General features: G+C 42.1%; 1 protein-coding gene across 1 annotated transcript; it reads left to right on the forward strand.

The window, feature by feature from the left end:
* The first annotated feature begins 734 nt into the window (after positions 1 to 734).
* LOC136701624 (alpha-1-antitrypsin homolog) lies at positions 735 to 11,183 on the forward strand. Its single transcript, XM_066676254.1, has 5 exons — positions 735 to 763; positions 5,819 to 6,484; positions 6,592 to 6,862; positions 9,263 to 9,410; positions 10,030 to 11,183. Exons 2-5 carry the CDS (start codon positions 5,827 to 5,829, stop codon positions 10,216 to 10,218), a joined length of 1,266 nt encoding a protein of 421 aa, XP_066532351.1. The 5' UTR covers positions 735 to 763; positions 5,819 to 5,826; the 3' UTR covers positions 10,219 to 11,183.
* The last annotated feature ends 2,497 nt before the right edge of the window (positions 11,184 to 13,680 follow it).

Here is a 13,680-nt window from a genome sequence, read left to right on the forward strand (position 1 = left end):
TTCCCTCTTGATGGCAGCAGATACCACTCCAATAAAAACAAGCCTCCACATAAATGTATCTTTCACATGTTAATAACCCATAGTGTGGGAACTGATGCACCACCGTGTCATCACAGATGCTGGTCTTTCATTAGTAACAGTGTGGATGATGGCTCTATAATCTTTTTCCCCAAATACAACCTGAAATTTGAGCTTTTCCCTGCTGGCTTTTGGGATTTCCACTTACTCCCTGAAGCTTTTCTCAATATTTTGAACTGTACTTGGTGAATGACCTGAATTCTTTGCAGCCTTCCATTCAGAAACAGTGAAATTTAAACTGACTGACACTGCTCTCATGTTTGGCACAGATCATGACCCATGCTTCCTCACAAATTCTAAAACTTCTGTACTTGTCCAAAAAATATGTCCTGAAACGTCCAGAAAATGTAAAAAATTATATTTATATATTTTTATTGTTATTACTTTGGAAGAGTCGTTTTATGAAGTGAAGTGAGCTTCTGTCCAATCATCAAAATACAGCATTAAAATACAATTTAGAATGAATATATGTTTATAATAAAAACAGTGGTCTAGGGTTTAGATTAAAAGGAGAACACTAACCTCTGTTCATCAGACTAAAATTTTAAGCCCCAAATAGAGGCAAAGGTCCTCATTCATCAACAACTGATAGGAGCATAGGATTGGAGGATGGGTATTAGTTAATGTTTTAAAACAACATTGATTTGTCTGTTGATACTCAGTGCCCAACTCTCCTGCACAGAGGGTAAGGAACTGTGTTTTACTTTAAAATAGTGCTATAAAATCTTACTCATTATTCAATATTCAATCTCTTTAAAATGTTTCAGCATCTAATTTATTTAATAAAAGCTTAGGTGTAGACTGCTATTCTGTATAACACTCATTTTTTGTTGTAAATTGTTTCTTCAATATTTTTTGCATGAATCTGAAAACTTACCTTGTAATTTTTCAGTTTTTTTTTTGAAAACTTAAATTGTAATTTGCTTCTTTTGGGTGAAAACAAATAGTCAAATAACGAAAATCCATTTTATTGAAAGTCAGTTTTAATGAAAGAAAACTGATAAATGATTTCACTGTCACAGACAGGCTCCAGTGTAGAAATAAAACTGAGAGTTTTGCTGGAGTTGAGGTGCACTCACACAATCTCCATTATTTTGTGTGTTGAGTTCCTGATATAAGCCAGTGTTTAAAAAGATGTTGTCATTGTCAAAACATGTAAACTCCAGTGTAGTTTAAACTGGGTACACTTTCCACTACTTCTCCGCTGATATCCACAGGACAATGGTTCCTCTACTGCTTCTCACTGCAGTCCACTATCAGCACATTTGTTAAGGAGGTTATTACACTGACATCAGTTCTCCAAGAGTTTAATCTCCTCCAGTGAGAGTCAGACATAAAACAAGGGAAAACTCTGCTGATCTCTGAGAACTGGGGTGTGGAGCCATGTTTTTTTATTTTTCAAATGAACATGTGAAAACACAAATCCATTGCTGCTGTGGTTTTCAAAGCCTGTGGTTCCCATTTTGCAATGTCACTGGCTACATTTCATGGGGGAGTTATAGTGGAAACAACCAGGAAAAAAGACATCAAGTCGAATCGGGCTGAGCCAATGCCATACAATGATAAAGCACATAAGTGTACAGTGAATACAGCAGGAGGGGTTCTGAACACAAACTGGGAACTCATGTTTGAGAAATGTTTGCCTATCTGCACTGCTTGTTGTCTCTCCATAAGGAAGTTGGACTTCCAGTGACATAGGGATAAAAAGAGAAGAAGAAGAAACACCTTCTGTCACATCCTGGCCTATCCTGTTTGTTTTCCCCCGCCATGTGGTTCTGTCTGTCTGTCTCCATCTCCGCACATGGCTTTGTTTTGTTCATGTTCATGCCCCGCCTTTGTTCCGCCTCCTCGTCTTTTCCCTTGTTATCTGTTTCAGGTGTTTCTTGTTTGTTGTGTTATTTAAGTCCCCTTCCCTCACTTCCTGTGGTGGTTCATTGTTCCTTGTTTCACGCTCATTGTTCTTCGTATTGTTCCTTGTTTCGTTAGCTCTGTTCTTTGTAGTGTTCTTTGTAGTGTTGCTCGTTTCACGCCCGTTTCATGCTCGCTTCCTGTTCTAGTCGTGTAGTGTTGTTTTGTATTGTTTAGCTTGCCCTGTTTCCTGTCGTGTTAATTCGTGTTTACTCTCTAGTTCGTTTGTGTTTGTTTTGTTAAATAAAGTCTGTGTTATAAGCGTTTGCGTCCGCCCTCAGTCTGTCCGCACCCCTCAACCTTATCAGAATGAACGACCCAAAAAAGGACGCAGCTAGCACGGACTACCCTTTTAAGAGTTGTGCAATTCGCCGGACTCCATTTCGCACAGGCCCCAAAGATCCCGTGGAGGAGGCTTTAAGAGCGGCCTCGGAATGGAGTCGACGGCTCCAGCTCATGCCCGGCGCGGTTCCTTCCCCCCTAACAGAGGACTCGATTCGTGAATCGACGGATTTCTCCAGCGGGAATCGTAGGAGCCGCCGGAGGAGGCGTGCTGGAGTCTCCCCCTCGCTGGTGGATTACCCCCTCCGGTCCGGGGAAATTTTTGGGGGGGGCGTTAAGGGTAGGGGCTGTTAGCATCCAATCCCAGGACAACGGAGGCGAGGCTAACAGGGGTGCACCTCTGGGCGATCTCATGAGTGCACCCGTCAAGCCCCCTAAACCCTCTAAAGCTCCAGCACAAACCCAGCGAGCAGCACAAGCCCCTGCCTCCGTGGACGTCGTCGCTGCAGGCTCCCCTGCCTCCGTGGACGTCGTCGCTGCAGGGCCTCCTGTTTCCAGAGACGTCGTCGCAAGGGCGCCAGCTCCCAAGCACCTCTCTGCACTCCCTCCTGACCTCCAAGAGAGGCTTACAAGCCTCATGGCGCGTCTGGAGGTCTCCGTGAGCGCGGCTCCCTCAGCCGCTCCAGTCTCCGTGAGCGCGGCTCCCTCAGCCGCTCCAGTCTCCGTGAGCGCGGCTCCCTCAGCCGCTCCTCTCCTCATGAACGCGGCTCCCTCAGCCGCTCCTCTCCTCATGAACGCGGTGCAGCCAGCCGCTCCTGTCGTCGTGAACGCGGCGCAGCCAGCCGCTCCTGTCTTCGTGAACGCGGCGCAGCCAGCCGCTCCTGTCTTCGTGAACGCGGCGCAGCCAGCCGCTCCTGTCTTCGTGAACGCGGCGCAGCCAGCCGCTCCTGTCTTCGTGAACGCGGCGCAGCCAGCCGCTCCTGTCTTCGTGAATGCGGCGCAGCCAGCTGCTCCTGTCCTCGTGAACGCGGCTTCCACAGCCGCTCCTGTCCTCGTGAACGCGGCTTCCACGGCCGCTCCAGCCCCAGAGAAGGCAGCTTCCCCGGCCGCTCCAGCCCCAGAGAAGGCGGCTTCCCCGGCCGCTCCAGCCCCAGAGAAGGCGGCTTCCTCGGCCGCTCCAGCCCCAGAGAAGGCGGTTTCTACGGCCGTTTCTGCCCCCGTGACTGTGGCTACGGCCGTTTCTGCCCCCATGACTGTGGCCCCGGCCGCTCTTGGTCGTGTCCATGGGATGGCCCCAAGGACTTCGGGGCCGATCCCCAGAACTGTGCCCAGGCTGGTTCCTCGGACTTCCCCTCAGACACTTGCCAGTCCTGGGCACCCCCATGTTATTTTGATTCCGCTGTCTGTCCCTGTCCTAGTTCCTGTCTCTCTCCTTGTCCCTGTACCTGTGTCTGCTTTCGTTTCGATTCCTGTCCCTGTCATGGTGTTCGTTTCTGTCCCTGTGAATGTCCTGGTCCCAGTTCCCATGCCTCAAGTCCAGTCCCCTGTCCACTCCCAGTATAGATCCTCTGTCTCAGCACCTGTCCAGTCTATGTTCCAGTCCAGTGTCTCTCCCCCTGTTTCCAGTATAGTCCAGTCCCTGTTTCAGTCCCCTGTGTCTGCTCCCGTCTTGTCCCAAGTCCAGTCTCATGTCTCTGCTCCTGTTCTGTCTCTGTCCCCGTTTCAACCCTTTGTCCTGCCTCAGGTCCAGTCCCAGTTCCCCATTCCGTTACCTGTCCCGTCTCCTGTCCAGTCCCCTTTGCAACCCTCTGTCCTGTCTCATGTCCAGTCCTTGTTCCCTTCCAATGCTAAGCACTCAGTCCAGTCTCATTTGTCCACTCCCGTCCGGTCTCATGTAAACACTCCCGTTCAGTCTAAGGTCCAGCACCCTGTCTTGTCACGAATTCCGTCTCCTGTTTCTAGTTCTGTCTAGTGTCCGTTACTGTCTAGTCCCTTGTCCCCAGCTTAATTTCCTGTGTCTGTTCCTGTTTTCTCCCGAGTTTGTGCTTTCATTCTTGTTTTGTTTCTCCTGACCCCTCCTGCGCCAGCTCCTGGGAGTCTAGTTTTTCGCGCTCCAGGAGTTGCGCGTCTTGGAGGGGGCGTCTGTCACATCCTGGCCTATCCTGTTTGTTTTCCCCCGCTATGTGGTTCTGTCTGTCTGTCTCCATCTCCGCACATGGCTTTGTTTTGTTCATGTTCATGCCCCGCCTTTGTTCCGCCTCCTCGTCTTTTCCCTTGTTATCTGTTTCAGGTGTTTCTTGTTTGTTGTGTTATTTAAGTCCCCTTCCCTCACTTCCTGTGGTGGTTCATTGTTCCTTGTTTCACGCTCATTGTTCTTCGTATTGTTCCTTGTTTCGTTAGCTCTGTTCTTTGTAGTGTTCTTTGTAGTGTTGCTCGTTTCACGCCCGTTTCATGCTCGCTTCCTGTTCTAGTCGTGTAGTGTTGTTTCGTATTGTTTAGCTTGCCCTGTTTCCTGTCGTGTTAATTCATGTTTACTCTCTAGTTCGTTTGTGTTTGTTTTGTTAAATAAAGTCTGTGTTATAAGCGTTTGCGTCCGCCCTCAGTCTGTCCGCACCCCTCAACCCTAACACCTTCATTGATCCAATAGGGTACATTTCTTTGTTGCATTTGTCCCCTCTGTGGCAGTGCCGAGACATAAAAAGAACCACTGGTTGTTAAGTCAGTGATAATGATAGTGTTAATACTAATGATAGTGATACATGTAGTACCTGCCCAAACTCACTGCTGCACAAAGAATAGAGCCTACATAGGAACACTGTTTTAAAACTGTGCTTGATACTAAAATCAGATATGCCCTTGACTCCAATCTATTTTGACATTGAGGCTGGAAGTTTGCTGGTTCAATTCCCAGCACCAGTAGGAAAACCATTAATCCATGACTGAAGTGATTTTGGGAAAGTCACATAACACCCCAGCATCAAGGTGGTTGAAAGCCTGCTGCTCTGGTTGTGTATTCACTGCCAATAGTGTGTGTGTGTGTGTGTGTGTGTAAAGAATTTCTCACTAGTTTGTGATTGTATATTCACTACCATGGATCAGTGGAATGCAGAGAAGTGAGGGAGATTAACCAGAAGAAACATACTCTTATCTTAATAAAGGAACAGGGCATTGGTGGGAACCAGTCATTTATGCAGAAATAATTACATATCTGTATTAAAACATGGCTGATAGAACAGTGCTGTGTGTAACGTAGGTAGGTCCAGTCACAGCTTTGTTTAAAATACTCAGCAACCCACTCACTCTCTTCTGGCTTCTACTTTTCCCCTGGATCATGGAAATATCTCCATAGATGGAGATTATGGAAAATTATCTCAACAGCTTTCAACACAGCCCCTTGAAAGCTTGCTCCCCTTTTTCCCACCCATTGACATACACAGGATTAAGTCTCTCTCTGTTCTAAGTGATAGGAGCATCATACTGTAAATGACTTTCCTATGTCACTCTGTCCAGAGGCTAAATATGAGCAAACCTCTTTCTGTTTTTTCTGCAGGTGATAAAATGTGGGTAAATATATTCTTCCTGGTATTCCTCCAGCTGATGGTGGTCTCAGCAGATGACCATAAACATGATGAACCATCAGATCATGATAAACATCTCCACCATGGAAAGGATCAACCTCACCCCAGCCATGAGGGAGGAGAAGACTTGTGCCACAAACTCTCGCCCCACAACGCAGACTTTGCCTTCTCCCTCTACAAGAAGCTAGCGGCAGATCCCGAATCCAAAGGCAAGAACATCTTCTTCTCTCCACTGAGTATCTCCATGGCTCTGTCCATGCTGGCTTTGGGAGCCAAGGGTGACACCCACTCCCAGATCTTCAGCTCTCTGGGCTACAGTAATCTCACATCTGATCAGGTCAATGAAGGTTTTGAGCACTTACTCCACATGCTGGGACACAGCCAGGAGGCCATGCAGCTGGAGGCAGGAAGTGCATTAGCCATCCGTGAAGGCTTCAAACCTCTGGACAAGTTTCTGAAAGACACTCAGCATTTCTACCAAGGAGAGGCCTTCACTGTGGACTATTCCAAACCTGATGTCGCTGCGCAGGAAATCAACAAGTACATTGCCAAAAAGACCAAGGATATGATCACTGACATGGTTAAGACCCTGGACCAGGACACAGTGATGCTGCTCATCAACTACATCTACTTCAGAGGTATAGTAGGCTTCTAAGTACATTCCACCAAATGTGTGTAATATTCTTCAACTCTAATTAATGTTTAACAATGATAAGCAAAGTCTGAATTCCATTTTTCATATAAGGTAAATGGGAAAAGCCTTTTAGAGTGGAAAGCACCCGCCAAGCTGACTTTCATGTGGATAAAGACACTATGGTACGTGTGGACATGATGAGGAAAAGAGAATACTACAACTCTTTCTATGATCGTGACAATGATACCCAGGTCATCATGCTTCCCTACAAAGGCAACACCTCCATGATGATCGTTCTTCCCAAAGAGGGAAATATGGAAGAGGTGGAGAAACACATTTGCAAAGACCATCTCCAGAAATGGCACAGCCAACTGTATAGTAGGTAAGCTCCTGTTATAAGTATTATCACATAACTGGAACTTTTGAAGAAAATAAAAAAATCATATGTTGTACTTTGAAATCAAAAGAAGTAAACACAGCAAACTATGTGTCACGCCCTTGTCCTGTCGTAACTGTTTTCCCCGCCATGTGCTCTCAACACATGGCTCTGTTTGTTATTGTTCGTGTCTTCGCCCTTGTTCTGCCTTTGCTCTTCCTCCTCGTCAGTGTCCTCGTCAGTGTTATTTGTAATCCTGCCCCTTCATTATCTGTTCCATGTGTCTCTTGTCTGCGTCATGTATTTAAGTTCCCTTGTCTCTCTTCCTCTTATCAGTCATTCGTTTCCACTGTCATTGGTTTGCTCTTCATTCATTTCCTAAGTTATGTTGTTACCAAGTCTGTCTGTCTCCGGCGTTTCCTCTGTTATCAAATTTCCCGGACTAGTCTGTCTGTCTCTGCTGTTACTTGTTTCCTTTGTCATCGTTTCTCATTACCTATTATCATGTTGCTCAGTCTCGTCTGTCTGTCTCCTCAGTTTCACCGTTGTTGTTTCACTCCTTAGTCTGTTTGTCTCATCTGTCCCTCGCTTTGATTTACTCTCTTCTCGTTTCGTGTCCTGTCATCGCGTCGCCTAGTCTGTCTCTGCTTATCCTCATTTACGTTTGTTCTCTGTTTAGATCTCTCTGTTTAACTTTCTGTTTATCTCTCTGTCCAGTGTTAGTCTGTTTAGCTCTTTAGTCTTTCTGTCCCATTTGCTTTAGCTCTCCGTGTTTAAGTTTCGCCTCTTTAGCTCTCTCTGTCTGTTTAGCTCTTTCTGTCTAACTCCCTGTCTGTCCAGTTCTCTATCGTTCTGTCCAAGTCTCTCTGTCTGGTATCCTGTCGTGTTATCCAAGTCTGTCTCTGTTTTGTTATACATTGTTTAAATAAAAAGTTCCCGTGTTTTTGCAAGTGCTTCCACCTCTGTCAATCCACCCCGCAGTCCTGACACTATTTTAAATTTAGTTAATCTAAAAACTAGCAATCTTTCTAGATTCGTTTTTGTCCTGAATTTTCTCATGCTGTTCTTTGAGTGTGTTTAGATCTACCTCAAAACACATGCATTACTTCATGTTGATGGTATATTTAAAGGTATGTGAAAGATTAAATATAGACAAATCATTGAAGGAGGTTGAGTTGAGTACAGACACCTTTAGCTTTTGTGCATGTTCACGCTCCATTTGCAGAGTTGTGCTGGAGTTGCCACAAATCTATAACTCATCCTTTAGCCGGACTAATCCATGTAAACCCTTGTTAAATCAAATTCCCAACATGTGAGCAACAAATATAGAGAACAAAATGAAAGGTGCCAATTTGAAGTATGTTTTAGCCAGTTTTAAGCTTTAGCTTCTTGGCTGTAGATTTTTTACTTCAAGAATTTCTACAATAGACACAGTCCCATACTTCTGGCAAGTTGTGTTTTATTATATGTTGTTTAATTATCTCATGAATGTGGTTATTGAGGATAAAAAATTCCATCTTTTATTCATCAGGTCACAGCATTTGACTTCAGAATCTTCTCGTTTATTCAGATATTGTTTTGTATACTACAGATTTACATTTTTGTCAGGTCCTGAGTAAGGATTTTTCTGATGATTCTAATGCATATCAGAAACACTGTAGATTAATACAATGCACCACAACACAAATTAGCGTTAACTAAGCCTTCCTCAGGTCTTCTGCAGTGACATGTTGTATTTGCTTTGCCTTTATGGCCAGTGCACCTACAGTTCTAGAATCTTAATCCAGGTCTATCCTTGACTTGTGCTTTAATATATTATTGTAGCTTCTCCTGCTTTGTAGGAGTCTGTTTAGAGGAGTTTTTAGTTAAAAAATGCTAGCGCAGTATTTGAAGAGTACGAGAATTTAGGACAATTCCTGACCCCATTAACCATTGTGTAACATGCTCTAACTAAGGTCTATATTTTAAAGACAATCAGATTTAAAGAGATTTTCAAGCATGAACAATCAAAAATCTATTTGTTACATATTCTTTATGTTTATGAGAAAATTCTTACTGTGAATATATTTGAATCACTTCAATTCATTAACTAAATCTATTTGATATTGCTTGGTTCACACTGGAATTATTTATATTTGATGTCATATAATAACATATTATTGGGTGTAGGACTAAGCCCAGACTACTCCCTTCAGCCTTATTATACCCTGCAAACTCATGTTTTTACCGTTTCTGACAAACTCACTCCCACCTCCTTCCTGTTTCCACCTTTTTTTTGTATCCTTCTATCCAATCTATCTATCTGTCTCAAGTCAATGAAATGCCATTTGTTTGAAGAATTTTAAGAAGCCCAAAATTTTGCATAAACTGTTCTCTCATGTTTAAAATATCTTTCCACTTCTCCAGCGATCTGATTCTCTACATGCCCAAGTTCTCCATCTCCTCCTCTAACTGTCTCACTGAGACTCTGAAGGAAATGGGAATGGTCAGTGCATTCTCAGACACTGCAGACTTCTCTGGGATCAGTGAGGAGACCAAACTGAAGGCTTCCAAGGTAAATCCATTAACCTGCAGTTCCCTCTTCAACACTGTTAGAACTGTCCTTACAAATAGTATCTGTATACTATATTTATTCTCATTACCACATAAAATAAGCTTCTCCTTAATATCTATGAAGTTGTGTCTTAATATATCTGTAGCTTCTGCTCAATATTTCTTCTGTGTCACCTTCATATTTGTGTAGTTCCTAGTTCTGTCTCAAAATGAGTTCTGTGCAGAAACAATAACATCCACCATTTCTCAGTGTTTTTCTGGCATGGAGAAAACCATTCCTGCATTAATTTCCTGTAGAATAGACTGCTGCAATTCTTTATACTGTGGGATTAACCAGTGCCTAATTGATATTTGCAGCTTGTCCAGAATTCTTCAGCCAAGTTACTAACCAGCACCAAGAAAAGAGGCCACATTACACAAGTCCAGCACAGGATACACTTTAAAGTGCTTTTATTTGATTGTCCCCTCTCATGTTAGAAACCTTTGGTCATAGAGTGCATTATTTTTCCTTGTTTACAAAGTCTGCTGACTGAACAAATTCAGGAAGTTAGGAAAATATTCATGACCCTATATCTGGATCTTTAATATTTGAAATACATTTTCATCCCCTCTTCGCAAAGGTCCTCCATCAGGCTGTCCTTAAAGTGGATGAGAAGGGAACTGAAGCAGCCGCTGCCACCACCATTGATGTCGAGGTTACATCTCTGCCACCCTCAGTTGAACTGAACAGACCTTTCCTGGTGTTTATTGTGGAGGATAGCACCAAGAGCATCCTCTTCATGGGCAGGATCAACAATCCCACCCTGTAGAGACTCTAAACTCAACCCAAAACAGTAAAACACCAGTAAAATAGAGACATAGAGGATTTTTTTTTTCAGAATCAGTAAAAACAGACATGGAACCACTACAGAAAATAATTTACAACAACAAAAAAAAATTAAGCACTGGGCCCACAGTTGATTTACCAATAAATTCAATCAAAACTTTCATGTCTGCTATCAGTCAGAATTTACAGTTATATCCAATACTCTGTGAATGTTAAAATATAATTATCATAAATCTGTGATTCTGAGACTGTTGGTTGAACATCATAAACTCACTGAACCTATTTCTAGACAGTTTTACTTGATTTCAATTATTTTATCCATTAAAAGCCAGTTATTCTATGACTTTAAGATGATTTGACTTTCTTCTTTCTTTGAGAATAACACGATCAGAATTAATCCCTGAAGATTTTAAATGTTTATAATGTGCTGCATGCAGTAATTTAAAACTAGACAATATAAGATTAATCTCATAATGACCAAAATTACACACATTGACTAGATCCTGAATGTTCTGATATTTATTCAGTAAAGATCTTAATCACAGATACATTTCTTGGTTCAGTTCCCTAACACTTTTTTAAAGAAAAAAAAAAAAACATGGTTAGCCTTGAACATCACGGTGGATGCTTTATTTTGTTTTATTTGAGTAAAAATATGTTCATGGAACTGACTCCCTCCCTGCTTTTGGAAACTGAACATTAAAAAAATACTGAAGACTAATGCAAGTTTGTTTTAAAACACACAGATTCTCACATTTTTGAAAATGAAATCTAAATATTTGAAATTCATGTAATTGCTATCTTGAGATTAAAAAAGTATTTTGAGACTCAATAAATAATATTTCAAGAATAAAGTAACTAGACTACTGGTTTTTAATTACAGGAAAACTATTTCTTCTTTATTATTTCCTTTTCTGTCCTTTATGACATTTATAAAACTTTCCACTGGTTTGTCTTTGTGAATAAATCTCAGTAAAATTGTTTGTGGTGTTTTTCTTTTGGAGATTCACTCTGTGCCTTTCAGTCAGTAGCAGGTTTCTCTGCACCTCACATGTATTATATATATATTATAAATTCAATGTATTTTTCATTTTTATCTTTAATTATTATTGTAAATCTGTAAAAAAAATGTACTCTAGAATGACAAAGTCAGATACAAACAACAGTAAAATGTCTAAGAAAAATAGAGAAATGAATTCAGAAGTGTTGCTGAGCCCATTCAGTAATTTCCACTACAGAAACGTGTCTGTTTTTAATTCAGTGCTGTCTGAAGGTCCAAAGGCCATAGACAGCTAATACTGGTTTTGGGCCTTGTCCCTTTCATATAGAGATTTCTATGAATCTTTTAATGATTTCATGTGCCAGACATGAAGAAATCCCCAAGTTCTTTACTATTTTAAGTTGAAAAACATTATCCTTGAATTATTTTAGATTGCCAACGCAGTCTTTCAGAGTGAACCACTCCCCATCTTTACTTCTGAAAACACATTCCACTACTTCTCCGCTGATATCCACAGGACGATGGTTCCTCTACTGCTTCTTACTGCAGTCCTCTATCAGCACATTTGTTAAGGAGGTTATTACACTGACATCAGTTCTCCAAGAGTTTAATCTCCTCCAGTGAGAGTCAGACATAAAACAAGGGAAAACTCTGCTGATTTCTGAGAACTGGGGTGTTGAGCCATGGTTTTTTTTTTTTTTAATGAATGTATGAATACACAAATACATTGCTGCTGTGGTTTTCCAAGCCTGTCATTCCCAGTTTGCAATGTCACTGGCTTCATTTCATGGGGGAGTTATAGTGGAAACAACCAGGAAAAACGACATCAAGCCACAACAAGCCGAATCGGGCTGAGCCAATGCCACACAGTGATAAAGCACATAAGTGTACATTGAATACAGCAGGAGGGGTTCTGGACACAATCTGGGAACTCCAATACTGAGAGTGATGGTGGGTGAGACATGTTTGCCTGTCTGCACTGCTTGTTGTCTCTTCAACAGGAAGTTGGAGTTCCAGTGACATAGGGTTAGAAAAAGAAGGAGAAACACATGTATTGATCCTATAGCGGAAATTGTTCCATTGAAATAATCACCCATGTGCTAGTGCCGGGACATAAAATGAACACTGTTTGTTGAGTCAGTGATAATGATAGTGTTAATACTAATGATAGTGATACATGTAGTATCTGCCCAAAACTGTGCTTGCTGTGTGTGTGTGTGTGTGTGTTTGTTTATATTACATGGTGGGGTCCGCAACCTGTTAGCACACTCACGGTGTGGGGACCAAAAACATGGTGGGGACCGGTTTGCTGGTCCCCACAATGTTTTCAGCCAAAATGGGTCAGCTGACTCAGGAGGCCATGCTGATATGGGTGGTGCAGTTTTTTTTTTGGCCCCCATGCTTCACACAAACCTGACAGCCGTGTGTCTCATCTGTGTGTGACTCTGCTCACCACGCCCCCGGTGGCACTCGGTGGTATTGCATGAACACACAGATCATGGGGGTCCGTACACACTTCACTACTGCGTCTACGCAACACTGATAGTGACTCATATTAAATGAACTAGGGTCCTTTAAACACTGCATTAATGGCTCCTTCTCCAAGGTAAACACAAATAAAACACCGTACACAACTAGTTAGTCTTTTAAACATAGAAAATTATCTTAACAAGAAATGTACATGGACATACATTTAGTTACAAAATATTAATCCTGGTGTAGTATATTGTAAGTTAGTGAGGAGGCGAATTAAATTGTTTAAATTAAAACTTTTAGTTCAAACATCAGCGTTATAAAGTCTTTAATGGTGACACGTTCAAGAGTAAAATTCATATACATGTAAATATAGTCCACTCTTTATGTATTAAAATAGCTCAGCCGAACATTTGGTTGAAGATAATGGCTCTGTGTAATGGAAGCGAATATATAATGGCGGTTTGTAGTTTTCACCGTTCTACATTGAATGAAGGAAAAGCAACTCGGAACTACAAAGGAACTACACTTCCCATAATCCCTCTGTTCCACGAAGAGTCTGCGGGGTCGTGCACAGGACGAGCTGAAAGGTAATAAACAACGGCTTAAATATATGGCTTTACTCGGTAATGTAACGCTTATTTTAGTCGTATTTATGTGTGTATATAGAGAGAATGGGAGTTATTAAGCTGTTTTAAATGTTTTAAAGGGCTATATTTCCGTGCGAGGGTAGTGCAGAGAGAAAGAGGCCCGTGAAATGTGACGTTAACAACAGCTTTCGTGCTTTAGCTAACGTTATACTGGATATAGAGAGAATATTCGGCTGTTTTTGTAAAATTAAGTTTTTAAAGGACTCTGTTTCCATGAATGCGTGTTGGAGACAGAGAGACAGTTACTTCAGCTGTTTACATTATAGAGGCCAGTTAGAGGCAAGTGTTTAAGGCGACGCTTCATTTGTAAATGTTTAATATT

The sequence above is a fragment of the Hoplias malabaricus genome, chromosome 7 (assembly GCF_029633855.1).
Source record: "Hoplias malabaricus isolate fHopMal1 chromosome 7, fHopMal1.hap1, whole genome shotgun sequence".
In the NCBI taxonomy this organism is placed as follows: Eukaryota; Metazoa; Chordata; class Actinopteri; order Characiformes; family Erythrinidae; genus Hoplias; species Hoplias malabaricus.